Source organism: Myotis myotis, unplaced genomic scaffold, assembly GCF_014108235.1.
Source record: "Myotis myotis isolate mMyoMyo1 unplaced genomic scaffold, mMyoMyo1.p scaffold_m19_p_2, whole genome shotgun sequence".
Lineage (NCBI taxonomy): Eukaryota > Metazoa > Chordata > Mammalia > Chiroptera > Vespertilionidae > Myotis > Myotis myotis.
This window is the reverse complement of record NW_023416324.1, coordinates 63,852,628-63,879,334: the sequence shown is the minus strand read 5'-3', so window position 1 is coordinate 63,879,334 and position 26,707 is coordinate 63,852,628. Positions and strand designations below refer to the sequence as shown.

Here is a 26,707-nt window from a genome sequence, read left to right as displayed (position 1 = left end):
CCAAGACACATCACAATTAAAATGCCAAGAGCAAAAGACAAAGAGAGAATCTTAAAAGCAGCAAGAGAAAGACAGTCATTCTTTCTCTTGCAAAGGGCCAGACTCCTACAAGGGAGTACCCATATGATTGTCAGCTGATTTCTCAACAGAAACTATGCAGGCCAGAAGAGAGTGGCAAGAAATATTCAAAGTGATGAATAGCAAGAACCTACAACCAAGATTACTTTAACCAGTAAAGCTATCATTCAGAATTGAAGGTCAGATAAAGAGCTTCACAAATAAGAAAAAGCTAAAGAAGTTCATCAACACCCAACCAGTATTATATGAAATGTTAAAAGGTATCCTTTAAGAAGAGGAGGAAGAAGAAAAAGGTAAAGATACAAATTATGAACAACAAATACACATCTATCAACAAGTGACTCTAAAAATCAAGTGAATAAATAATCTGATGAACAGAATAAACTGGTGAATATAACAGAATCGGGGCATAGAAAGGGAGTGGACTGAATATTCTCAGGGGGAAAGGGGTGTGGGGGGTATGGGAAGAGACTGGACCAAAATCATACACCTATGGAGGAGGACAGTGGGGTGAGAGTAAGGGCACAGAGTGGGGTGGGAATTGGGTGGAGGGGAGCAATGGGGGTGGGGGGGAAAGAGGAACAACTGTAATAATCTGAAAAATAAAGATTTAATTTTTTAAAAAGGACCCCGAATAGCTGCAGCAATCCTGAAAAAAAACAAAGTAGGTGGGATCTCAATACCAGATATCAAGCTGTATTACAAAGCCACTGTTCTCAAAATTGCCTGGTACTGGCACAAGAGCAGACCTATAGATCAACGGAATAGAATAGAGAACCCAGAAATCAACCCAAACCAATATGCTCAATATTTGACAAAGGAGGCAGTAACATAAAATGGAGTCAAGACAGTCTCTTCAATAAATGGTGCTGGAAAAATTGGACAGATACATGCAAAAAATGAAGCTAGACCACCAACTTACACCATACACAAAAATAAGCTCAAAATGGACAAAGGACTTAAATGTAAGATGGGAAACCATAAAAATACTAGAGGATTCCAAAGGCAACAAAATCTCAGACATATGCCGAAGCAATTTCTTCACTGATACAGCTCCTAGGACATTGGAAACTAAAGAGAAAAATAAACAAATGAGCCTACATCAAAATAAAAAGATTCTGCACAGCAAAAGAAACCATCAACAAAACAAGAAAGCCCACTGCATGGGAGAACATATTTGACAATGTTATCTCTGATAAGGGTTTACTCTCCAACATTTATAGGGAACTCATACAACTTAACAAAAGGATGATAAACAATCCAATCAAAAAATGGGCAAAGGACCTAAATAGACACTTTTGGAAAGAGGACATACAGAAGGCCAAGTGATATATGAAAACATGCTCAAAGTCACTAATCATCCGAGAGATGCAAATCAAAACGACAATGAGGTACCACCTCACACCTGTCAGAATGGCTATCATCAACAAATCAACAAACAAGTGCTGGCGAGGATGCGGAGAGAAAGGAACCCTTGTGCACTGCTGGTGGGAATGCAGACTGTTGCATCCACTATGGAGAACAGTATGGCATTTCCTCAAAAAACTAAAAATGGATCTCCCATTTGACCCAGTGATCCCACTTCTAGGAATATATCCCAAGAAATCAGAAACACCAATCAGAAAGGATATATGCATCCCTATGTTCATAACAACACAATTTACAATAGCTAAGATTTGGAAACAGCCTAAGTGCCCATCAGCAGATGAGTGGATTAAAAAACTGTGGTACATCTATACAATGGAATTCTATGCTGCTGTAAAAAAGAAGGCACTCTTACCTTTCGCAGCAGCATGGATGGACCTGGAGAGCATTATGCTAAGTGAAATAAGGCAGTCGGAGAAAGAGAAGTATCACATGATCTCACTCATTTGTGGAATATAATGAACAACATAAACTGATGAACAAAAATTGATCCAGAGTCATATAAGCATCAAACAGACCCTCAAACCTCAGAGGGAAGTCAGAAGGGGAAGCGGGGGGGGGGGGGGGGGACGAGGACAAGAGCAACCAAAGGACTTGTATGCATGCATATAAGCATAACTCATGGACACAGACAGTAGAGGGGTGAGGGCATATGCTGGGGTGTGGGAAGAGCCAGGGAGAGGTCAATGGAGGAAAAAGGAGACATATGAAATACTTTAAACAATAAAGAATTTTTTTAAAAGCAAGTATGTATTTGGTAATAATAGAAGCCAACTCAATATATAATAATTGATATTCATAAAGTTGTAAATTATGTATTCCCTACTATATTTAAGAAGGCACATGTAGTCTATTTTAAACATTTGTCTCTGTATCTAAGATCACAGCTACCAGTGTAAATGTTTATCTAAAAACTTATTAACATCTATTCATTCTGAGCCTCTGTGAATCCCATTCCCCCCCTACACCTGTAGCCAAAGGACTCTCTCATCTCATGGATTTCTTACTATCCCTCCTTGTGCCTTTCATTGTCATCCCAACATGATTTCTTTATTCATGACCTGATCACCTTTTTAACCCCTTTTCCCTCTAGAGAAATTTAACATCTTATTCAAGTCCCAGCTTAGAAGTCACTTTGTCTCTCATGCCTTCTTTCTCAGATTTTACACAACCCTGGGAGAATTAATGGCTTCTTCAACTCACATGGTGCTTGACTTCTATAGATTCCCCCGTTATGGAGGAATGTTTTCTGAATATGTACCTGATTAGTAGTTTTATTTGTCTCTAGCCAGCAGGACTCTGAGCATCTTGAAAACAGAGATCAGGTCTGGTTTAACTGTGTTCCCTAGTTCCTGGCACAGTGCCTTCAGAACTCAAGAGAAGTTGAGTTGTCAGTCTCTACACTTACACATTGCTATTAAAGGACTAGAATATATAGGTCATATTTTACCTGTTACATCGCTCATCTCTATGACTGCATGATCAGCAGATGGTCCCAAAGCAATGAAGTGAATAATGGCCCCGCTTTCTTTTACTTCATTAAGACAACTTTTTGCATAGCCATCCTCCCCATCCGTCAGCAGCACTATTTCAGATCCATCTAGTTGGGAGTATATTTCTCTTATTGTCTGTAAACATAATCAGAGAATAATTACCACAGGTTCCTAAATCAATTAGACTTATGGGATATTAGGAAAAGGTGTACAGAGAAAATAAACAAAAGTATCCAGAAAAGAATAGAAAGCTTCTGTTTTAAAATTGTAGGATCTGCAGTCAGCAACCCCCAAGGTAACTTCAACATGACTCTATTTTCTGTCAGTCTGCTTTAGGGAATGTTTGCTCAAATGAAGTTATGAGGGAGCAGGGCTTTGGATCATCTTACTTGGGTTAAGAATCAATGATATCTCAGCCTGGGAACTCAGGTCAACCAGATAACAAAAATATAATTGCAGTGTGGCATTAAATATTTCTCTTCTTTCTTTGACCAGACTTCCCTCTGACAAGGCTTCAGTGTATAAAATCTGTTGCATAGACAGCTAAATGCATTAAGAAACCACTTCAACATTAAAAAAACACATTATGATTGCAAATTAGGAAACCCTCAGTATACTTATAGAAAAAGAGTATAGGAAATTCTAAGCAGGTCAAGATTAGGGTTCTTGTTATATAACTTTTATTTTACTTCTAAATCTAACAAGCACAAAACTAAGAATATTGATGGTGCTCCGAGATTACATGAATTATGGTTATTGAGATGGAATTCTATTGGTAGCTTGAACCCTTTTCCTATAGAGCAACAGTTCTCAACCTGTGGGTCCCGACCCCTTTGGCAGTCAAACGACCCTTTCACAGGGGTCGCCTAAGACCATCCTGCATATCAGATATTTACATTATGATTCATAACAGTAGCAACATTACAGTTATGAAGTAGCAATGAAAATAATTTTATGGTTGGGTCACAGCATGAGGAACTGTATTTAAAGGGCCAGAAGGTTGAGAACCACTGCTATGGAGCCAATCAGTTTACACTCAGATTTCTGAGTCTAGGCTCCTGTAGAAAAGGATAAAGAGAATTTGTCACAGGATAGCAACTACATTTCATTTTCTCTGACAGGTTTAATTGGCAGTTTCTTCTTGGTGCACCATTTTGAGAAACAGTGCAGGCCAAGAGGTAAATATGACTGATTTATCAGTGGCTTTCATGGACTTAGAATGGAGATTTGCAGAAAAGGGTTTGAATGTAGAAATCCCTAATAAACTTGGGGTCGGGGAACAATATGAACATCCTCGGTTAAATTTTTTCATGTTTTGAGGCAAATAATGACACACACACACACACACATATATATGGCATTTTTGGGGAAATATGCTCTGACATGCACTAAAACCACACTGGAAAGTAGGAAATGTTTTTATACATTTATAATATTTATATAGCATCCCCATCACTTCCCCCCTACACATTTCATTGAAAAACAAATATCCAAAGATGAAATAGATTTCTCTTTTGTTCACCTCTCCCTTTCTTGTATTAGTTATTCACTGAGCATTTAATATATGTTAGTCACTGTCCTGGCTGCTGGAGATTCAACAGGAACTACATGGTTCCTGCATTCCTGGAAAGAATGGAATTAAATTAAAAAAATATGTATTGAGGTATAGGTGAGTGACTAAGGAGATACAGAGATGATTGATGAAGACACAATTAATATATTCCGTAGTTCAACAGAAAAACACAGTATTATAGTGCTACATTTCCTGGAACATTTGCTAAGTGTTAAATGTATCTTATATAACGTGTAATTCAATCCAAGTCCAAGCTTCCAATCTGTTGCTAGACCACTACCTGACTATTGCTCTTATTCTCCACAGTTCATTTTATACAGGGCAACCAGAATCATATTCCTAAATCATTACTGATGACCACTTAAATTTTTTTTTTTTTTTATTTCAGAGAGGGAGGCAGAGGGAGAGAGAAATAGAAACATTATGAGAGAGAATCATTGATTGGCTACCTCCTGCGGGCCCCCTACTAGGGGTCAAGCCTGCAACCCAGGCATGTCCTTTGATCAGAATTGAACCTGAGATCCTTCAGTGTGCAGGCCAACACTCTATCCATTGAGTAAAACTGGCTGGGGCAATGATCTATTTCTGATGCTTAAAACCCTTCTGTGGTGCTAAAAATAAAATAAAACTTCTTATTTTTTTTAAGCTGTGAAAGATCTAGCCATTATCTACCTGCCAACTACATTTCACCTGCCCTCATTTATCAAACACCAGTGCCACTAGCTCTATCAATTTTTAGAATAATCCAGTTATTTTCCACCTCTTTTTTTTTTTGCTTTTCTTTTTTTTAATATATTTTTTATTGATTAAGATATTACATATGTGTCCTTGTCCCCACGTTACCCTCTACCCCCCACCCCCACCCCCCGCTTATGCCCTCACCCCCCCCGTTGTCCATGTCCATTGATTAGGCCTATATGCTTGCATATAAGTCCTTTGGTTGATCTTTCCCCCTTACCCCCACCCTCCCCTACCTTCCCTCCAAGTCCCGACAGTCCAATCAATGCCTCTCCGTCTCTGGATCAGTCCTTGTTCATCAGTTTATGTTGTTCATTATATTCCACAAATGAGTGAGATCCTGTGGTATTTATCCGCTCTCCAGTTCCATCCATGCTGTGGCAAATGGTAAGAGTTCCTTTTTCTTCTTCCTCTTCTTAAAGAATACCTTTCAGCATTTCATATAATGCTGGTTTGGTGGTGATGAACTCCTTTAGCTTTTTCTTATCCGTGAAGCTCTTTATCTGACCTTCTATTCTGAATGATAGCTTTGCTGGATAAAGTAATCTTGGTTGCAGGTTCTTGCTATTCATCACTTTGAATATTTCTTGCCACTCTCTTCTGGCCTGCATGGTTTCTGTTGAGAAATCAGCTGACAGTCGTATGGGTACTCCCTTGTAGGTAACTGACTGTCTTTCTCTTGCTGCTTTTAAGATTCTCTCTTTATCTTTTGCTCTTGGCATTTTAATTGTGATGTGTCTTGGTGTGGTCCTCTTTGGATTCCTTTTGTTTGGGGTTCTCTGCGCTTCCTGGACTTGTAAGTCCATTTCTTTCACCAGGTAGGGGAAGTTTTCTGTCATTATTTCTTCAAAAAGGTTTTCAATATCTTGCCCTCTCTCTCCTTCTGGTACCCCTATAATTCTGATGTTGGTACGCTTGAAGTTGTCCCAGAGGTTCCTTACACTATCTTCATATTTTTGGAACCTCTTTTCTTTTTTCTTTTTCGGTTGGGTATTTTTTGTTTCTTTGTATTTCAAATCTTTGACTTGATTCTTGGGATCCTCTTGTCTGCTGTTGGATCTCTGTAAATTATTCTTTATTTCAGTCAGTGTATGCTTAATTTCTAGTTGGTCCTTTTTCATGTCCTCCATGGTCTCACTATACTTATTGAGGGATTCATTAAATTTATTGGCGGTTTCCATAAAATTCTTGAAAAACCTTATAAACGTGGCCTTGAACTCTATATCCAGTTGTTTGCTTTCCTCCATTTCTGCCATTTGTGACCTGTTTCTTTGTCTCCGCATTTTGGCAGCTTCCCTGTGTTGATAGAGTGGCCCTGCGCGCCAGGTGTCCTGTAGGGCCCAGTAGCTCAGCCTCCCCAGTTACCTGGGGTGGACACTCTTGGTGCACTCTTGGTGCCTTGGTTGTTGTAGGATCACTGGGAGGAATTGACCTCCAGGCCAATTGGCTGTGAGAATCAGCTGTGTCTAAAGTGGGAGAACTTCTGTGCTGAAGACACCCTTCTGGGGCAAGACTTGCTTCAGTGGGGCTTTGGTGCTCACTGAGTCTGCTCCCTGAGTGTGTCCCTTATGGATCTGAGGAGTTGCAGTCTGGATGGTCCCCCTCTGACCACTGGGTACAGTGGCTCCTGGATCTAAGGAGGTGCTAATTCAGCCTCTGCCTGAGGCCACACAGCAGGAGCCACGAAGAGGCTCAGCTGTGAAGCAATGCAAGCCGCTGCGGGGCCTTGGGCCTTCTCTTGGAAGTTCCGGGTCTGCTTGGCTCAGCTGCAGTTAGGTACATTCACATGCAAAAGCCTCTGCCGCAGCCTGGGTGGGGCGGGGTCTCAGGGAATCAAAGGGCGGATCAAGGAGCTATGGCTGATTCTCCGCCTGGAGTCGCGGGTCTCAGTGACCTGCTAATTGCTGCAAGCACCTCTGAGGGAAAGCCGCCTTCAAGTTCGCCCGCTGCCCGACAGACCAGCTTCTCCCCGTATGAGTCCTGGGTCCCCAGAGACTTCCCGGAACCGGAGTTCAGAGCAGTTGGGAGCTTGTGATTCAAAAAGACAGCCGCGTCCTCAGGTGCCACCCCCTTTCCTCGCGCGAGCGCGCGCGCAAGCCGCCGTACCTCTGCACTTCACCTCCGCAGTGCCTCTGGCTCTCAGCGTGCTTTTCTTTCCTTCTAGTTGTAGAATTTACACTCAGCCAGCCTTCCCGTTGTTCTGGATGATGTTTGCTCTGTCCTTTGCGGTAATTTTCAATTGTTGTGAGAGGCAGCAATTTCCCAGTGTTTACCTATGCCGCCATCTTAGTTTCTCCTTTTCCACCTCTTTCTTAAGGGACTTTGCACTTTCCTTTCTGCCTGAAACAATGGCTTTCTCATCCTTCAAGTCATAGCTTAAATGTTACTCTTCAGAGAGAGTCTCAGTGGCCTCTTCACCTAAAGTAGGCACTGCCCTTCCTTTCCCAGTTAGTCTGTCACATCACCCTGTTTGGTTTCTTCACAATACTATCTTCACAATCTATAGTTATTTTTTTATTCATTTATCTACCTATGTACTATCGGTTCCCTGCTGAAATTGCATAAGCCATAAGAACAAGGAAGCTTTGAATAAATTATAATATATTAATGTTTACCTTCTACTTAATATAATAAATATCCTATATAATGCAAATCGACTGAATGGTGGAACGAACAGTTGCTATGATGAACACTGACCACCAGGGGGAAGATTCTCAATGCAGGAGCCTCCCCCTGGTGGTGAGTGTGCTCCATCAGGAGGAGGGCTGCTCAGCCAGAAGACAGGTTCATGCTAGCAAGGGCAGCAGTGGTGGCGGGAGCCTCTCCTGCCTCTGTGGCAGCACTAAGGACCCCTCAGGGGATGTCTGACTGCGGCTTAGGCCCACTCCCTGCAAGAGGGTGCAGGCTGGGCTGAGAGAACCCCCCCACCCAGTGCACGAATGTTGTGCACCAGACCTCTAGTATCTTAAATAAACTAAAACATGAACAAACATGTATTTATTACTCCATTATAAACATATATTTATTACTAATGAGGTAATTGATGACTATAGAGATGAAGAATCATGCTTAGTGTTACAACTAGTAATGATAATTAGTTTTAAGTGGGACTTCATGCTGGAAAGCTACACTAAAATGCCATGCAAATTATAAATGAGAGATTTAATAGGGTTGAGAATAGCAGGAAGTGCTACATGAAGGAGCAAGAATTTTGAAGAATTGGTAGAATCTTAACACGCAAAAATGAAAAGAAGGGAACATTTTAGGTAGAGGAATTGCCTGGGCAAAGGAATAGAGGCTGTTAGTACATGGTGGGCTTGGAGAACAATGTGTGCAATAATTGGGTTAGAGCAGTGGTTCCCAACATGGGGCACAGGTCTCACAGGGGGTAATTTGATTTTGAAGGGGGCAATTCGAGACTAAGTTATTAACAGTGAATTTTTTGGTTCTAGGGCATCATACACAGTATGTAAATACATATTGTGAGATATTTATGCATTTCAGTACTCTATTATATGTTTTGAGACTTTATTTGCTATCTTTTCATATCACTTCATATTATTATTATTATTATTATTATTATTCTTTTTAACAATTTCCTAGTGACTTCTTCCTTAGTACTTCAGCTGTCCTTTCTTTCTTTTATTTTTCTCTCTCATGAATAACATATTCTTTGGAAGCTTGTTCAGACCAAGTTAATGGCCTTTTAAGCTTCCTCCACATGAATATGAGTTCAATTTTTGAATAATAAGAATTATATGTCACGGTGGGGAGGGGGAATCTGTATTTTAGAGATGCTTAGGTGGAACATGGCCAAAAAAAGGTTGGGAACCACTGGGTTAAAGCATAGGGCATCAGAAAGGAGAATTGAGAATTATAGTCTGGAGAAAGAGATGAGAGCAGTTTTACTGAGGGGGTGGTAGACATTTTGAATAGCATCAGACTAAGGAATTCAGATATAATTTTATAGACTGTGAGGGAAGCATGAAGATTTCTAAGCAGGAAAATGACACGTTTAATATTAATTATAAGCTCAATATACAGTTTGGAAGAAAATAAGGTTTATAATAATAGTTGTAAATTATATATTTACTGTGTAATATAATAAATATTATTCTATGTATGTAAATATATAATTGCATTTAATTATCATGATAATCCTATGAAGTAGACATTCTTATTTGCCTATATTTGTAGATAAGGCATTGAAAGTCAAAGATACTGAAAATGTTGCCTAAGACCACAAAACTGGTAAACAGCAGTCAGTACTTTGATGTTAAAACTCATGTTCTCACCAGTATTCTTTCCCTATGACTAACAGTCCCTGCTACATCTGCTTAATAGACAAACATCAGATTATCTGAGTGTCACAGAGACTGAAATGACGATTGGCCTAAAGTAGAATCACACCATTTAACTTGTTTCATTGCCTTAAAAGTTGATGACTTTGATGCTCAATCACTCAGTTATTTAATTAACATTTGTTGAGCACTGACTATTGCAAGGTAAAAGAACATATAAACAAACCATAAAGTTTCTGACTTTATTGGACTTATATTCTAGTGGCATTCTTATCTATACTAATAAAAGGGTAATATGCTAATTAGTCTGGACATTTTCCAGACAAAGCCATGGTGGCGGGGCCAAGGCAGAGGTGATTAGGGGCGATCAGGCCAGCAGGGGAGGGCAGTTAGGAGAGACCAGGCTGGCAGGGGAGGGCAGTTAGGGGTGATCAGGCAGGCAGGGGAGCAGTTAGGGATGATCAAGCAGGCAGGCAGAGGCACTTAGGGGTGATCAGGCAGGCAGGGGAACAGTTAGGGGCATCAGGCAAGCAGGAAGAGTGGTTAGGGGCATCAGGCATGCAGGCAGAGTGGTTAGGGACAATCAGGAAGGCAGGCAGTGTGGTTAGGGGCAATCAGGCAGGTAGGCAGGTATGCGGTTAGGAGCCAGCAGTCCTGGATTGTGAGAGGGATGTCTGACTGTTGGCTTAGGCCCAATCCCTGAGGAGTCCCAGATTGGAGGGGGTGCAAGCTGGGCTGAGGGACCCTCCCCCATGCATGAATTTCATGCACCGGGCTTCTAGTAGTAATATATTTATCCATCAGTTTATTCATTGATTCACTGACCCATTTAGAAAATCAAGTGACTTTTTAAAGTTCTTAGTTCTGTATTTCTTAGAATTATTTATGTTAAAATTAGTGAGTATATGCAGCAGCACTAACAGAAAAATGTTTCCATGATAAAAAACAAACTATACTATATGCAGTATGATTTTCACCTGAAATGCTGCTTTAATTCCAGCGCAGATGGAAGTTCCCCCACTAGCTGCTGTAGGCAAGCTGTTCACGAGCATATTTCTTTCGTTGGTGCTTATTATTTGGATTAGCTTACGTTTGATGTTGGCAGTACTATCAAAATGCACCATCCCCACCCAGGTTCCATTTTCAACAACTTGTAGCAGGAAATATTTTGCTGCTTGATTCATTCGATTTAGGCGGTTATAACCCTAAATGAAAAAGGACAAAAGAAAAACAACCAATTGGTTTTGACTGGAAAATAATAGTAGATTACATAAAACGAGTAAACAGAATTTAATAAGAACTTTCTATTAGTAATTGGTGTCATTAAAGAAAGCAATTTTTTAATTGATAAAGTTTAAAAACATGGTTACATGTATTATGGAACATATGGAAAGGAACACAGGCTTTTAACTAGAAGGGATTCCTGGCTGCTTACCACCCAAATTACAGGTGCAGGTTCAGGGGTTTGGGTTGGAATTGAGGGGGTGATGACTCACATCCTAGAGACTTCCTAATTACTCTTGGGATGTCAAGATGCAATCACTCCCTATGTCCCACAATATCAAACCAGACTGTCATGGACTCCAACTAGAGACTTAAATCTCCCTACCCACTGGAGACTAGACAACTCAAAAGTTAAAAAGTTTCTTGAGTTGCACCAAATTTCTGAGAGGCTCTGTTCCTACTTCTGCTCCTAACCTCTCTCCAACATTTCTCCAGCAATAGATTAATTGGCATTGGTTCTGTGGTAACCCATTAAGACTCAATCCCTCTTACCTAGGTGATTGCCCAGGAAGTAAATCTCTTCATACATTTGCCTTTTTCAATCCCTCAACACCAACTTATCTGTAGTTCCTCCCCTTAACACATGCCAAAATTTCCTTCCGAACTCCCTAGATCCAAGTCACAGTGAGAGACTTCTTCAGCCCCATCTTTGAGGGCTCTCTTTACCACTTTGCTTTACCTTTAAACCAGGCTCTGTCATCTCTTCCCAATGACACCTCCTAGAACACTTCTATGTGCTGGTGTCTAGCACTGATGCTCTTTCTGAAGACCTGTGCTATTGTGGATGATTCTCTGCCCTTTCTGTAACCAGGCAAACCCCCATTTGTTGAATACATTCTTTTTGGTCTTCAGTATGCTCAGTCCTGTCTCAAATGTGCCATTCTTCTGGATGCCTTATCACATTATGCCTGCTCTTTATAGTCCATTCATTTCAATAATTATTTATTAAGCACCTATATGTGATAAACCCTGTTCTAGACAAAAGGGAGATGAAAATGAATAAGAAATGGTTTCAAGTACTAGAGGACATGGTTTCTAGAGGATACAGTTCCAAGTACTAGAGGAGCTCCTAGTCTAGTGGGAGAAAAATGTGTAATTTCAATATAATATGTAGAATAGAGGTTTGCAGTTTATTGTGGGAAACCAGCAGAAGGGCCGTTAGCTCAGCCTGGAAGACCAGTCCGTCTCCTGCAGGAGGTGGGTGCCTGTACCAAATTTTGAAGGAGGAGTGTGAGTTAATGTGGTAATGGGGAAAAGAAAGTTTTCTCTGTGAACCCTTCAAGGATATGGGTCTTTATTCCTAGAGCCTAGCACAAGGCTTACTGTTTACTAAGTGATAGAAGGCATAAGTGGCTGAATCTGACCATAGCTTCCTTATGGTGGTGCTTTTTGTTTGTATCTTTGATCATAAAGAGTCACTTATATAGATGATAAATAAGATTGACTCTGAATGGAGTTCAGCAATCCACTGTATCCTCATGTCAAGTATTTCCAGGAGATCAAAGAGGCGGGTAAGAAAACATTTCTGTATTTCAATTTCTCCTTCTGATCTTCTAACTAAATCTTTACTAATGGGCCTAAAAGTTCTCCTTAGTAAACCTTCCATTTTCTGGAAAAAAGAGTCTTTAATGTTAAGTCTTTTCAACTGTATTGTCATCCTGCTTTCATTACAATATTCACTGCCCATCCTGAGGTCGTAATCATAGCACATGACGGGTCTTATCCCACCATGCAATTTAGAACAACCCAGGTGAAGGTAGAGTTCAGAGTGTTCTTAGGCATTCAATCATCCATTAGTCACTATATTTAGGAAAAATGGGCCCATGAACATACCCCCATGCTTCCAGATTTATCAAGAACCAAGCACACAATTCTATCTCTGATCCTCAGCAATGAGAAGACAGGTGAAGGGGGTGATTCCACCATAGGTGTGGTGTTTTTAAAATCCTCAGAATTGCTGATCACCTCCCATGTGCTTCTGAATTCGCACTTCTTGTTTTGTAGGCTTGGAGCTTCTTCATTATGGTTTTGTTTATTACAGAATTTAACAACCTAAAAGGTTAATAAGATGAAAAAAAGTGTTACATATGCATTTAAACATTCAACTAAAAATTTGATAAAAATATAAAATCTATGCAAATAGGCATTTTGTTTAATGAAATTTGATTCATTGAGGAATCATAGAATACTAAAGTGGATTTTCAATGGTAGTAATAATAAATAGCAATAGGTGAGTACTTATTATGTGCCAGTCAATGTTCAAAGAACTCTGTATTAATACATTTAATCTCTCAGGTCACCTGCACAGATATTTTATAAACGTGATAACATGCCCTTTGATTATAAATACACTATATGAAGAAATAATTGACATACTTACAGAAGTAATACCTTGCATAAACATTATGGATGTCATTTCAGTTTGATCTTTGTCAGGGAAAAATTGACAATTTTTTTCATATAGTTTTGTCTTAGGGTCAATTTTACATTTATTAAATACACAGCTATTTCCTTGACATTTATAAACTCTATTCACACCTGTAATACCTGTGGAACACCTGAAAATAAGTGACAGTTAGTCTTTGAGGCAATCTAACCAGTAACAACTTCTTGAAAATCTTAAGTGTTTCTATTCACAATGATCCTTATATCAAGGTTTTTATTCTTATTTGACAGTAAAGTGTAAGGATTTCTACCAGAGCAGTTCTCCAAGAAATTTCAGAGGGAAATTTTAAGTGGTATTCCCAGTGTATGCAATGGCTGAGCTATCTGCTGAGATTGTTGCTGCTGACCTGTTAACACTGATGACTCTAGGCTCCCCTTTTCCAAACATCTCTCCTGGCAGCCTTGTGGAAGTAAATGCATTGCAGGCATCTGGGCAAGATAACTTGTGAAACCATTTCCTCTTGGTACCACCTTAGCTTAAAATTCTTTATAGATTCCTCCTTTCCCCCCAAAAGCTACCTCTAAAACCATGGGATGTGGCATAACTATAAGTATTTTGATTACTCAAGGAGCATTTTTGTCCAAAGTGAAATGTGGCCTGAAGGAAAGACTGAAGTATTGCCTAGGACAGTAAACAATGGTGGAGGCATTTTAGACATAGGTTTTGTTGCATGGAATTGGCCACAGGTGTCAGTGATTATAACAAACATGCTGGTGTGTGAATATATCCCACCTATTCAATGTGTTTCCAATTCATATTTAAGAAACAATGGGGGGTGATGGCAAGTGGCCGGCGGGTAGGGGAGGCTGGGGGAAGGTCAATGGGGAAAAAAAGGAGACATATGTACTAGTATTCGTAATACCTTAAATAATAAGTTAATTTAAAAAAACAATGACTAGCTTTCATTCAGTAATTTAGAGAGTCTCCTACAAATATGTATGCTACTATTGCCTCAGAACTCAGTGAATATAATGATGTTATCTCTACTAACAATCATGATGAATTTTGCACAGTATAAACTAGACATTTAGGGGGAATATAATGAAACAAATATAATCAATGTAATATTCTCTAAAATATGTATCCTGAAAGTGGTGCTATGGCTAATAAAGGGCTTTCATTGAAATCATATATCTTAGAGTTTATACATTTTTGATAAGTCCCAAGCCCCAGCAGGGCATTTAAGATTGAGTAAACTGATGGTGGACAATTTTAGATAGATTTCCTCCACCCATTCTGCACTCTTAACCTCAGAACCAAGAGGATTATCTGTTATTAACTGTGATGTTAGATTGGTATTTTTAAAGTGAATTTTATAAATCTCAGGAAATATCTGTTATGGTTCCTTGTAGTTGGTTGATTTTTTTTACTCAGCCTACAGTTACCACAGTTTATTAACCATTTTTTCATTCTTGTTTTGATCTCCCAGCATATAGTACAATCCTTTACACAGAGACCAACTTTAATGTTAATGAGTTCTGGTAGCCATGGTGGAGAGGTATAAAAATATGTCAACTTGGCTTCCAAATGTTCTTGAAGTTATGTGTATTTTAAATGGGAAACTAGCCACTTTTAGATACATTTTCTTTTTTTTAAAGGACACTGTTTTTATGTTATAGCGTCTAGTATCTGCATTGGGACAAAGGAATGATTGGCATTTCAAATAAATATAAATCAAACTAAGAAAGTGATAGCTTGCAGTAACTGAAGAAAATGTAAATGATCATGCCTTGTTGCTTCAATTCTTTTAGACGAAGCGCTGTAGAAAGGTTCATCTTCATTGTACTCATCAAAAACTCCCCAGCGGAGATGGGCCCATTCATGGACAAGTAGTCTGTCTGTGGGAAAATATTTCAAATATATGATCATAATTCAAGTGACAAAATTTGCCCTTCAAATATTTTAAGCAATGGGTTTTTAAATAAAAAATAATTATACTTAGGTTTTAAATAACTGCCAATATTTATATTTTGTTTGTAAAAAAGCATATAACATTATATTGAATTATAATATGGTATATAGTATGTTATCTTTTTATTCTATAATGTTAAATCAATGAAACTTTTTTTGTGTATGTATGTATATGCTATGGACAGAATAGACTGGGCTTTAGGTTTTGGTAATGGGGGTGGAGAACAAAAAGTCTTACATATTACAATGGTTTTATGGTTCTACAAAGTTCACTCCTACTGACAACATAAACAGATATATAAAATTTGTGGTACTAAAATTTCATGAGGGAACAATTAAATGTTTAAAAATGTCTACAAATATTCCTAAGGCATTTGATAATGAAAAATAAAATCTATAGCTATAGATTATATATAATGTTGAGGCTATCTAAATGAAGTGATTAATTTATTATATGAAATTAAGTTTTATTAATTATATTTTCAACACTATACTAGATACTAGGAAATATAAATATGAGTAGGATGTATTCCTTTACTAGAATAGACTTAGAAGGAGTCAGAATTAAAAAAATGTTTTCTAATAATTTCAGAATTAATGGAAGAATCAAGGTACACCCATAGCTTGAAATGCAGAAAGAAAAAATGAGTAGACTTTTTGCTTTATCAATATTAGGAAAAACTTCAAAGGAAATAGAAATGGAGAAGGAAAAGATGGAAATATAGTTTGTTCTGCTACCTTGTGTTTCTCTAACTCAAATGAACTCATAAGATCCAAAAATTAGAGGAAAATGTCAGTATTAAGCAAAAGTCATTTTTCTTCTTTAAGTCCTTGCTCCTCAAAATATTTTCTTTGACCCACCAGTATCAGCTTCATGGGGGAGATAACAAGAAATGCAGAATCTCGGGTCTACTCTAGATCTACTGAATCAGAAACTGGTCCCTAAGTAATTCTTCTAAATTTTAAACTTTAAAAGCACTTGTGTAAGATTTTCTAAGCAACTGGAGTCAGATTAGTGATTTTGGAATTATATATAACCTTCAGTATAGGAGGGGAAAAAACCCCTCATATCACTTAAATTCCTCAGATCATAGAAATTTGGTGAATTTTAAGAAAACATAAAATTGCCTGCACCTGTGGCTTCCTTTTTGCAGTGGTCTACTCTTACACTTGCTTTCTTCACAGCTCATGGCAGGTTGCCCTGCCTCCCAAGCCCATCTTAATTTGCTAAGAAAGTAGAGTTCGGATCTCACCACACACACACACACACACACACACACACACACACACACACACACACGTAACTATATGAGGAGATGTTATGCTACTTAGCTTGACTATAGTATTAATTTCACCATTCATTATGTATACGCATAGCAAATAAACATGTTGTATACCTTAAATGTATATAATTTTTTATTGCAAGAAAAGCATCACCTCTAACAGAATTTCGTTCACGTCTATATCATTTTCTCAATTCCTACTAGCCCTGTTCTCATTTCTAATAGCATTTCACTCTATGGGTGTGCTTGCATCTGTACTTTTAATATCTACTATGATGGCAGCTTCCAGCCAAACTGAGCTATGGCCAAGATTGTTTAAATGTTCTTTCCAGGTACTTATTGTTATTGTTGTTACTATATTTATTACAAATTGCATATATTTTGAGGATTCTCTTCTTAATCTTGTTGTTCAAGAGCCGTGTTGTTTTTAGAACATTGTTTTTCAGCATGTGAGTTTTTCACAAACACATGTATCACATTATAGGAAAAGCTCCTGTCTAAGAGCAAGGGGGAAAGCTACCCGTTATGGAATAGGGCTGAGGTGGGGGTATGACAAAAGAGCAAGAGCTCAAGTGGGGATGTTAGCTTTAAAATTAGAGAAAATCCTTCTTGTCTAATATAGGTGCAGGTAGACATGAATTTGGAAGTAGAGAAAAAGATAGGGGTTCCATTTCTCAATCAAGGCATCTGTTGATTGATGGGATTGAAAAAAAGTGGCTACAGATCTTGAGAAAAATGGTACAAGTTTTAAAACAGCTGCTTAGGAATGAGAAAGGGAGTTGAGAAGATGCAAGTACAACGTTGTTGAGTAGCTGTGAGGACTTCACTAAGTTTGAAAAATGTATTTTTGCAATGATACCGATTAGCTTTGTAATTTTCTTTCACAATCTTGAAAACATTAACAGAAGCAAAGGAAACTAGCTGGAAATTTAGTAGAGAGGATTTGGCAAATTGAATGAAACATAAGGATAAGAGTGGTGAGGGAATTGAGCTATTTACACTTTGCTGGACCTGCCATATAAAGAAAAAATTATAGTTAGAAGGAAGCAAAGGTTAGAGGTGCCAAGAGGAAGAAATGTGATTGGACTAAAGTATGAGGAGAGTTAAAATTCAGATGGCATGAGATGATGGATCTTTCAAGAGTGTTTGGGAAACAGGTAATGAGAACCAGGGTTGAGTGTTTGACAAAAACAAGGGACTTAATGAATGCTCATTGAAGGGACAGTGGAAGAGAGGTGATCTTGGGGTATGTGTGTTCAGGAATGTTTTCCTGTGTAGTGACATGTGAAATGATGCGCTTTAAGTTCATTTGAACCAATGACCTTAACTTTTAGACTGAACTAGATGAAATTACCGTTTTTTATAGGTAAAAATGATCACTGACAGACAAGTACATCTAGTTCAACCAAATAGGTTGAATAATAGTATAGCAATTACAGCCCCTGAGTGTTTTCTCTTGGCCAGGAACTGTAATCTTGTCTCTTTTCAGCTTTTCACACATCTGCCTTCCATTAAGGTGGCATGTGATTAATATCCAGCTGTGAAGAACTGGAATATTAAGATTTGAAAAGTATTCTTAAGAAAAATATTTATTATTATTGCCCTGTGTTCAAATCTCTGTAGACACTCTACTGAGAACAGGTGCATGGATTACCTAATTTAATATTCACAACAATTCTATACAGTAGTAGCTCCTCTATTCACCATTTTACAGGAAAAAAGCACAGAGAGTCCATCTCACTTGTCCAAGGTCACATAGAGCTGATAAATAGGGGAGCCAGGATTTGAACCTATAGACACTGGCTCTAGGGTTTGTGCATTTAACTTGGGTACACACCTGCTTATTGGAATCACTACAAAATATGTTAACCTAATTCTTACCTGTTGGTCCATATTCATTTTGTTTTTTTCCAAGTACAACGTCAGGGGTGAAATGAATGTATTCTCCTTTTTCTTCACAGAGTTTGAATTGCTTGGTGTATGGTTCATCTCTATCTGGTAGGGTAGGTGGTGCAACTAAAACATCAGCCTGAGAAGGTTTAAAAAGATTTTTAAAACATCAGAAATAGAAATGATAACATTTAGTCAGAAAAACTGTAAAACAATCATTTTGCAGTTCAATGGAGGAGCACCAGAAGATATAATATTTTAAGAGCCTTGTTTTTACTCTTACATGTGTGTAGCTTTCATGTTTTGGTCTCTTGTATTGAGGGTTTTCCTTCCAAGTATCAGGAATTAATATTGATACATTTTTGAAAAAAAATCTTCTTTCTGTGGCTTCAAATAGGTAAGTAGAAGCTGCAGTCACCATGTTCTGTTATAAAAGAATATATGGCAGTGAACTGAATGAGCAGAGGTTCATTACAGGCATTTCTCAGGTAAGGATTTAAAAAGTACTTTTGTTTTAATTTTAAAAAAAATGGTGTTGGGAAAACTGGAATACCCATGTGAAAGAATGATAGTCAACCACTATCTTACACTATATACAAAAACTAACTCAAAATGCATTAAAGATCTGGAACTATAGAACTCCTAGAAGAAAACATAAGCTCTCTGACATTGGTCTTGGCAATAATTTTTTACATCAAAAAGCAAAGGTAATAGCAAAAAAACAAAAACAAACCCAAACAAAGAAACAAAAAACAAACTAATTGAAAAATAGGCAGAGGATCTGAAAAGACATTTTTCAAAAGAATACATACAAATGGCCACCTGGTACATAAAAAGTTGCTCAATATCATTATCAGGGAAATGCAAAGTAGGACCACAAAGAGGCATTACCTCACCCCTGTAAGAATGACTGTCATAAAAAAGATAAGAAATAATAAGTGTTGGCAAGGATGTGGAAAAAAGGGAACCCTTGTGCACTGTTGATTGAAATGTAAGTTGGTGCAGCCACTATGAAATGCAGTATGGAGGTTCCAGAAAAAGCTTAAGAATAGAACTAACATTTGATACAGAAGTTCCACTACTGGTTATTTATTAGAAGTAAATAAAAACACTAATTTGAAAAGATATATGTACCCCCATATTCATTGCAGCATTATTTACAGTGGCAAAGACATGGAAGCAACCTAAGTGTCCATATATGGATGAATGGATAAAGACGATGTGGTATACATAAACAGTGGAATATTATTAAGCCACTAAAAAGAAGGAAATCCTGCCATCTCTAACAACATGGATGGACCTTGAGGTTATTATGCCTAAAATAAATCAGAGAAGGACAAATATGGCACAATCTCACTTATATGTGGAATAAAAAAAGAAAAACAACAACAAAAACTGAGCTCATAGGTACAGAGAATAAATTGGTAGTTTTCAGATGCTTTTGGGTGGGAGAGGTGGCTCAATCAGTGAAGGGGGTCAAAAGTTACAAAGTTGTAGTTATGAATACGTCATGGTAATAAAATGCATAGCTTGGTGACTATCCTATCTAATAATAGACAAAAGTGGTAATTAACCATACCTCCGCTACGCTTCCCATAGGCTAATCAGCAGGATATGCAAATTAACTGCCAACAAAGATGGCGGCCGGCAGCCACACAGCTGAAGCAAACACGAGGCTTGCTTGCTCCAGTGATGGAGGAAGCCAAGTTTCCCCGCCTGCCGTGGCCCAGCTCTGAGCTCCGGATGCAACAATGTTGCAATTATAGAAGCTAAATAAACCTCAGATACCTGCTTTCAGCCACCACAGCCTCAGAGCTTAGAGTGGCCAGTGATGGCAACAGTGTTTCAATTATAGAAGCTAAACAAACCCAGATACCTGCTTTCAGCCAGCCATGGCCTCAGACCTGGAGCCGGCTCTCAGCTCCAGTGACAGCGATAGAAGGTAGATAAATCCCAGAATAAACAAAGAAAAAAGAGAAAAGAAAAAAAAGAGGCTGGGAGCTTCAGTCGCCCACCAGCCTGAAAACGGCCATCATCCTGTCATCCAGGCTGGCCAGGCACCAAAGCAGGACCCCCACCCTGATCCGGATCACCCTTCAGGGCAAACCAGCCGGCCCCCACCCGTGCACCAGGCCTCTATCCTATATAGTAAGAGGGTAATATGCAAACTGACCCTAACAGCAGAATGACTGGGAATGACTAGTCACTATGACACACACTGACCACCAGGGAGCAGACGCTCAATGTAGGAGCTGCCCTCTGGTGGTCAGTGCACTCTCACGGGGGGAGCTCTGCTCAGCCACAAGCCAGGCTGATGGCTGCCAGTACAGCAGTGGTGGTGGGAGCCTCTCCTGCCTCCTCAGCAGCGCTAAGGATATCTGACTGCAGCTTAGGTCTGCTCCCTGCTGGCAAATGGACATCTCCCAAGGGCTGCCGGGCTGCCAGAGGGATGTCTGATTGCTAGCTTAGGCCAGATCCCCCGAGGAGCAGGCCTAAGCCAGAAGGTGGTCATCCCCCAAGGGGTCCCAGACTGCGAGAGGGCACAGGCCGGGCTGAGGGACTCCTTTCCCCTGAGTGCACAAATTTTTGTACACCAGGCCTCTAGTTCTCCTATAATTATGTATATGATATCACATCTCATCACATCAAATTACTTTGTCTGTTTCCCTGACTAAACTGTATGTCACTGGAAGAGCAGGGACTATGTGGTCCTAGTCTTCAGCATGCTGCCTATCCTATCCTATCTAATAATAGACAAACATGGTAATAAACTGTACCTCCGACACGCTTCCCATTGGCTAATCAGGGCGATATGCAAATTAACTGCCAACCAAGATGGCAGCTGGCAGCCAGGCAGCTGAAGCGAACAGGAGACTTGCTTGCTCCAGTGATGGAGGAAGCCAAGGTTCCCCACCTGCCGCTGCCGGTCTCTGAGCTGCACTCTAAGAAACAATGTTGCAATTATAGAAGCGAAACCAACCCCAGAAACCTGCATTCAGCCAGCCGGGCCTCAGAGCTGGAGTTGCAACAGTGTTTCAATTATAGAAGCTAAACAAACCCAGATACCTGCTTTCAGCAGCTGAGGTATCAGAGCTGGAGCCGAGCCTCAGAGCTAAAGCCGGCTCTCAGTTCCAGTGACAGCCATAGAAGGTAAATAAATCCCAGAATTAAAAAAAAAAAGAAAAAAAGGAGAGGTTGGGAGCTTCAGTCACCCGCCAGCCTGAAAACGGCCCTCAGCCTCTTACCCTGACTGGCCAGGCACCCCAGTGGGGGACCCCCACCCTGAAGGGGGTGTGACCAGCTGCAAACAGCCATCATTCCCTCATCCAGGCTGGCCAGGCACCCAAGTGGGACCCCCACCCTGATCCGGATCACCCTTCAGGGCAAACCAGCCAGCCCTCACCCGTGCACCAGGCCTCTATACTATATAGTCAAAGGGAAATATGCAAACTGACCCTAACAGCAGAAAGACTGGGAATGACTGGTCACTATGACACACACTGACCACCAGGGGGCAGACGCTCAATGCAGGAGCTGCCCTCTGGTGGTCAGGATGCTCTCACATGGGAGGAGCTCTGCTCAGGCACAAGCCAGGCTGATGGCTGCCAGTACAGCAGTGGTGGTGGGAGCCTCTCCTGCCTCCTCAGCAGCGCTAAGGATGTCCGACTTCAGTTTAGGCCTGCTTCCTACTGGCAAGTGAACATCCCCTGAGTGCTGCCAGGCTGCCAGAGGGATGTCTGATTGCCAACTTAGGCCCAATCCCCTGGGGAGCGGGCCTAAGCCAGCAGGAGGTCATCCCCTGAGGGGTCCCATACTGCGAGAGGGCACAGGCCGGGCTGAGCGACCCCCCTGCCGGAGTGCTCAAATTTTTGTCCACCGGGCCTCTAGTACAAATATAAAATCATTACATTGTACACATGAAATTAATATAATATGTCAATTATATCTCAAAAATTTTTAAAAGGTATAGAGGGTGGTCTGAAATATAGTAACAACTGGAAATGTAAGGTTGTTAACATACAGTTGTGTGGGCTGTGCATTGTATAACTCCAGAGGAATTTATTTACTTGGAGTCTGCATGGTCCTTTAGACAGTCTTGGATAGTGGTTTGTTCTCAGGTCATGGAGGTATTTCAGAGACCCTATATCAGATAACTGTGATCTCCTGGAGCATAGTAGGGTGGCTAATAATTGTTCCTGCAAGCTTTTCAAGCAAAATCCCTATAATTTCATTCTAAATTGTTTCTCAGAATTCCTATAGTATTCTAATTGTATTAAAGAAGATTAAGATATCAGTGTTTCCAAAACTACGTACTCTCAAACTAAAAAGACATAAATAAGGAATAAGGAAAGTTGACAATTGACATCTCATGTCATAAATTATGAATTGATTCATGATAAATTTTATAGTGATCAGATATTATTCCAGGAGTAAAGTTATGTTCACATGTTGGTTCACTGGTTACATAAAAAGAGTAATTTTTGTCATCTTACACAAGCCAGAACTCAAACTCTGGTTTGTAAGTCTTTAAAACCTATGTACTGGATCTCTGCTCTGATTGTGCTACATAGGAAACCCTTGAAAAATCATTTAATTTCCCCAAATCCAAGTTTTCTCTTTTCTAAAATGTGGATGATAGTGTTTTACATGCTTTTCTGATATTGTAAATGCAAGGACTTCATAGAGGACTGAATGAATGTTAGGAAACATTGTGTAATCTAGGAATGTCTGCTAACAATTGAATTTTTAGCTATGTTTTCAGTAGAGGACCATTTTAGCAATTCTTTTTACCCCTACAAATAAGTCTTCCAAATACTGATTTCTGAGGTTCAGAAGTATTTCAAACTGATCTATTGTCCCTGGACACGAAGAAGCCATCATTCAGAATCAGCTGCATTAACTGCTATTCAAGCCTGTGTTCTTTAGTAATGGATATTCATCTTCCCCTGGAATTCAAAAGGTATCAGTAAGTGACTTTTTACTAGGCTACAAGAGTTTATACAGCCTGGGAGGTGTAGCTCAGTGATTGCGCATTGACCTATGAACCAGGAGGTCAAGGTTCAATTCCCAGTCAGGGCACATGCGTGGGTTACAGGCTCAGTCCCCAGCAGGGGGCATGCAGGAGGCAGCTGATCAATGATTCTCTCTCATCATTAATGTTTCTCTCTCTCGCTCCCTCTCCCCTCCTCTCTGAAATCAATATATATTTTAAAGAGTTTATACAGAATGAGTGATAAATGGCACCTACAGAATCACCTGCTCACAATTCAGGTCATGCCTATCAGTGTTTGCTGGATAACAGTATCCATGCAGAAGGCTAAAACAGTGAGCATAAGGCCGCAGTAGTGGAGGAATTGAATAGAAGGAGTTAGTAGATGTTGATGTCAGGGACAGGGGAAATCTACATGACTATAACACCAATCTCTTCATTACAAGGAATGTTACAATTGAAAGAACCTTTAGAAATACAGTTCTTGGTTCAGTTCTGTTGTCTTTCTCTTCACTGTGCACACTACCTAATGAACTCATTGGTTCTCCTGGCTTTAAATCTAACCTACACACTGATGACTCCCCAATTTTTATCTGCACCCAGATTTTCCTCCAGAACTCTGATTCCTATCTCCATCTACGAGGGTATCTAATAAGCATCTCAATTCAAAATATCCCAAACTAACTCCTGATATCTCAGCTGCCAGATGATCACTGAAGTCTTCTCTTTCCCTATTGATGATAATCCCATCTTTCCAAGTGTATAGGCCAAAACCCCCGAAGTCTTGTTTGACTCCTATCTCGCCTTCCTACCTTCCCCTACTCCACATACATCTAAATCATCAACAAATGTGTCTATGACACCATCAGAATATGTTCAGAATCACACCACTTTATAGATCTCTACCAGAATATCCTTGTTCCTAATCACCAACCCTTCCCCCCTACAACAGCTTCCTACCTGATGTCCCTCTACACCTCCATGCTGTGCAGAGCTTATACAGGATTAGTGACAAGTGGAAGCTGTCTACCGAGTTTCCTCAACACTACAGTCAGTGTGATTTTAGAACATGTATGAGGGAGCACACCTCTCCTCTGTTCAGAATCCTTCCATGGATTCCTGTCCCACGCAGAGTAAAAGCCCACTTTTTTCCATGGGCCTGGGCCCTGCTACCTCTCCAACTTCAGCTCTCCCACCCTTCCTCCTGCTCATTTACAGTTGTTTCCTTGGTCCAAATAAGCATGCTATCATCTCCATGCTGCTGCTCCCTCTGTTCCGTACCCAAGATTTTCAATGGGCTCCCTCCCCCACTCATCTCAGGTCTCTGCTTGGAGGTCACATCAACATCAAGGCTTTCCCTGTCTTCCCTACATTCTCCCCCTATCCCACCCCGACCAACAGTGCCTACCCCGCTTTGCTGGTTTATTTTTATGCCATAGCAACTCACCACCAACTGTTCTGTTATACATTTATATGTTTAATTATCTGTATCTGAAAAGAATGTACACTGCATAAGGGAAGGGGCTCTTTCATTCACTGTTGTCTTGCTATAAGCATTCAATAATTGTTTAAAGAACAGACAAGTCCAAGCCCTGGCTGGGTAACATAATTCATTAGAACATTGTCAAGATACACCAATGTTGCTGATTCAATCCCTGGTCAGGGCACATACAAGAATCAACCAGTGAATGAATAAATAAGTGGAACAACAAATATGCGAATATTTCTCTCTCCCTCCCCCTCCTCTCTCTCAAATCAATAAATTAAAAAAACAAAAGCAAAGAACAGACAAGTCCAACTGCTCATCTGCACATGAAGAAACAGGATCAGGGAGGTCCTGTGCCTTGTCTTTGGTCTTCCATTGAGACAGTGGAGAACCCCGTGTACAGCCTCCAATTCCCACTGCCCTCACTGCACATGCTGTTTTTAAACTTTCTGGAGCATTCAGAAGTTTCCATAATATTTATTAACAACTAACTTTTTTTCCTTTTCTAGAATTCAAACAGAAGAAGATCCCATTTCTTTCTTACCTTTATTTTTTCAATTAGTGCTTCATTTTCTGGCACACCAGGGTTTATAGCAATGATGATGCCTTCATAGCCATTGTTATTCAGCTGAACAAAGGAAGTATCGGACCCCTGCAGCAGGTATAGGACTAAGAGGAAGACAAAACTTCTGAATAACACCATTGCTCCTCTCCAGTTGATCCTGGCTGAAGGGGCTTTCCTAGACCCTTCTCTCTCTGTATATATACTCCTAATCCTTATAGGTGGGGCTGATTATGGGTTGCAGACTGCACAAAGATCAGTGTTACATATGAGACAAAATATTTGAACTTACGTAATCATTTTATTGTCTGTTACTGTAAAAGTGATAAGAAAAATAGAAGTAATCAGATCATTTTATAAAATACATTCTCAATTTTTTACTTGGGAAGTTTTTTCTATATTTTCTAATTTTGCTTAACTTCCTAAATATGAACATATACTTTGTATTTTCTGTAGAGTACAATGTGAAAATTAATAAAATTTCATAATGAAATGAATAGATGAAATAATGCTAATGTTTTTTTTTTAGTTTTACAAAGGAACCGAATTATTTTAATTATTTACCAAAAGTATAAATAATGGAAGAAAATGTAAGATTATTAAATGTAGATAACACCAAATTAGGTAAGATGTCTTTGAAATATAAATTAAAAAAAAATTTAAGTAGTTTGATAAATTAAGGAAGATTTGATAAAGTTATTAGAGTAAAATTTTAACAACTCCTGCCCAGAAAATAATGAATAGAATTAGCTTTTATATAAGCATGTCAAAAAAGACTGATAGAATGTGGACTATAAATAACAACAACAACAAAAAAGAGTCTGGTAGTGTACTGGTTTCTTTGAAAGCAGAATGAATAATATTAATAGATAATATTTATTTGGTGCCAACCAGGGCAGAGATTCTTTCACTTAATCCTCACCACAACTCTCTAAGGTTAAGCCTGAATATGATCTTCATTAAGCATGGGGAACACAGAGTTTTAGGAACTTGCCAAGATCTAGTAGCTCGTAATTGGCAGAGTCAGGCTCTGTACCCAGCATTCCTACCTTAGAGTCCATGGATTTAATTACTTCACAATAAGGCAATGCTGTTTTATATGACAAATAATATAATACGACTTTTTAAAAAAGGAGGAAGGGAGTCACTTTAGGAGTTGTGACGATGAATTAAGAATGTCTAGACCTAAAGCAAAATTAGCCAGAACTCATTAGAAACTCTAGAGAACTAACCAAAAAAAAAAAAAA

At 39.4% G+C, this 26,707-nt stretch overlaps 1 protein-coding gene and 1 long non-coding RNA gene across 2 annotated transcripts in view; one reads left to right on the top strand and one right to left on the bottom strand.

The window, feature by feature from the left end:
* LOC118676537 (calcium-activated chloride channel regulator 4-like) overlaps positions 1-25,618 on the bottom strand; it is a 44,636-nt gene extending 19,018 nt beyond the window's left edge. Inside the window, exons 1-8 of the mRNA XM_036350640.1 lie at positions 25,443-25,618; positions 18,706-18,846; positions 18,414-18,561; positions 15,068-15,176; positions 13,273-13,450; positions 12,726-12,944; positions 10,586-10,813; positions 2,954-3,131 (exon numbers count right to left, since the gene is read on the bottom strand). Of these exons, the coding sequence (XP_036206533.1) occupies positions 2,954-3,131; positions 10,586-10,813; positions 12,726-12,944; positions 13,273-13,450; positions 15,068-15,176; positions 18,414-18,561; positions 18,706-18,846; positions 25,443-25,601 (1,360 nt within the window). The 5' untranslated portion in view covers positions 25,602-25,618. The remainder of the gene's footprint in view (positions 1-2,953; positions 3,132-10,585; positions 10,814-12,725; positions 12,945-13,272; positions 13,451-15,067; positions 15,177-18,413; positions 18,562-18,705; positions 18,847-25,442) is intronic.
* Positions 1-26,707, top strand: part of LOC118676538 — a 79,520-nt gene that overhangs the window by 49,284 nt on the left and 3,529 nt on the right. The gene's annotated exons all lie outside the window — the stretch shown is intronic.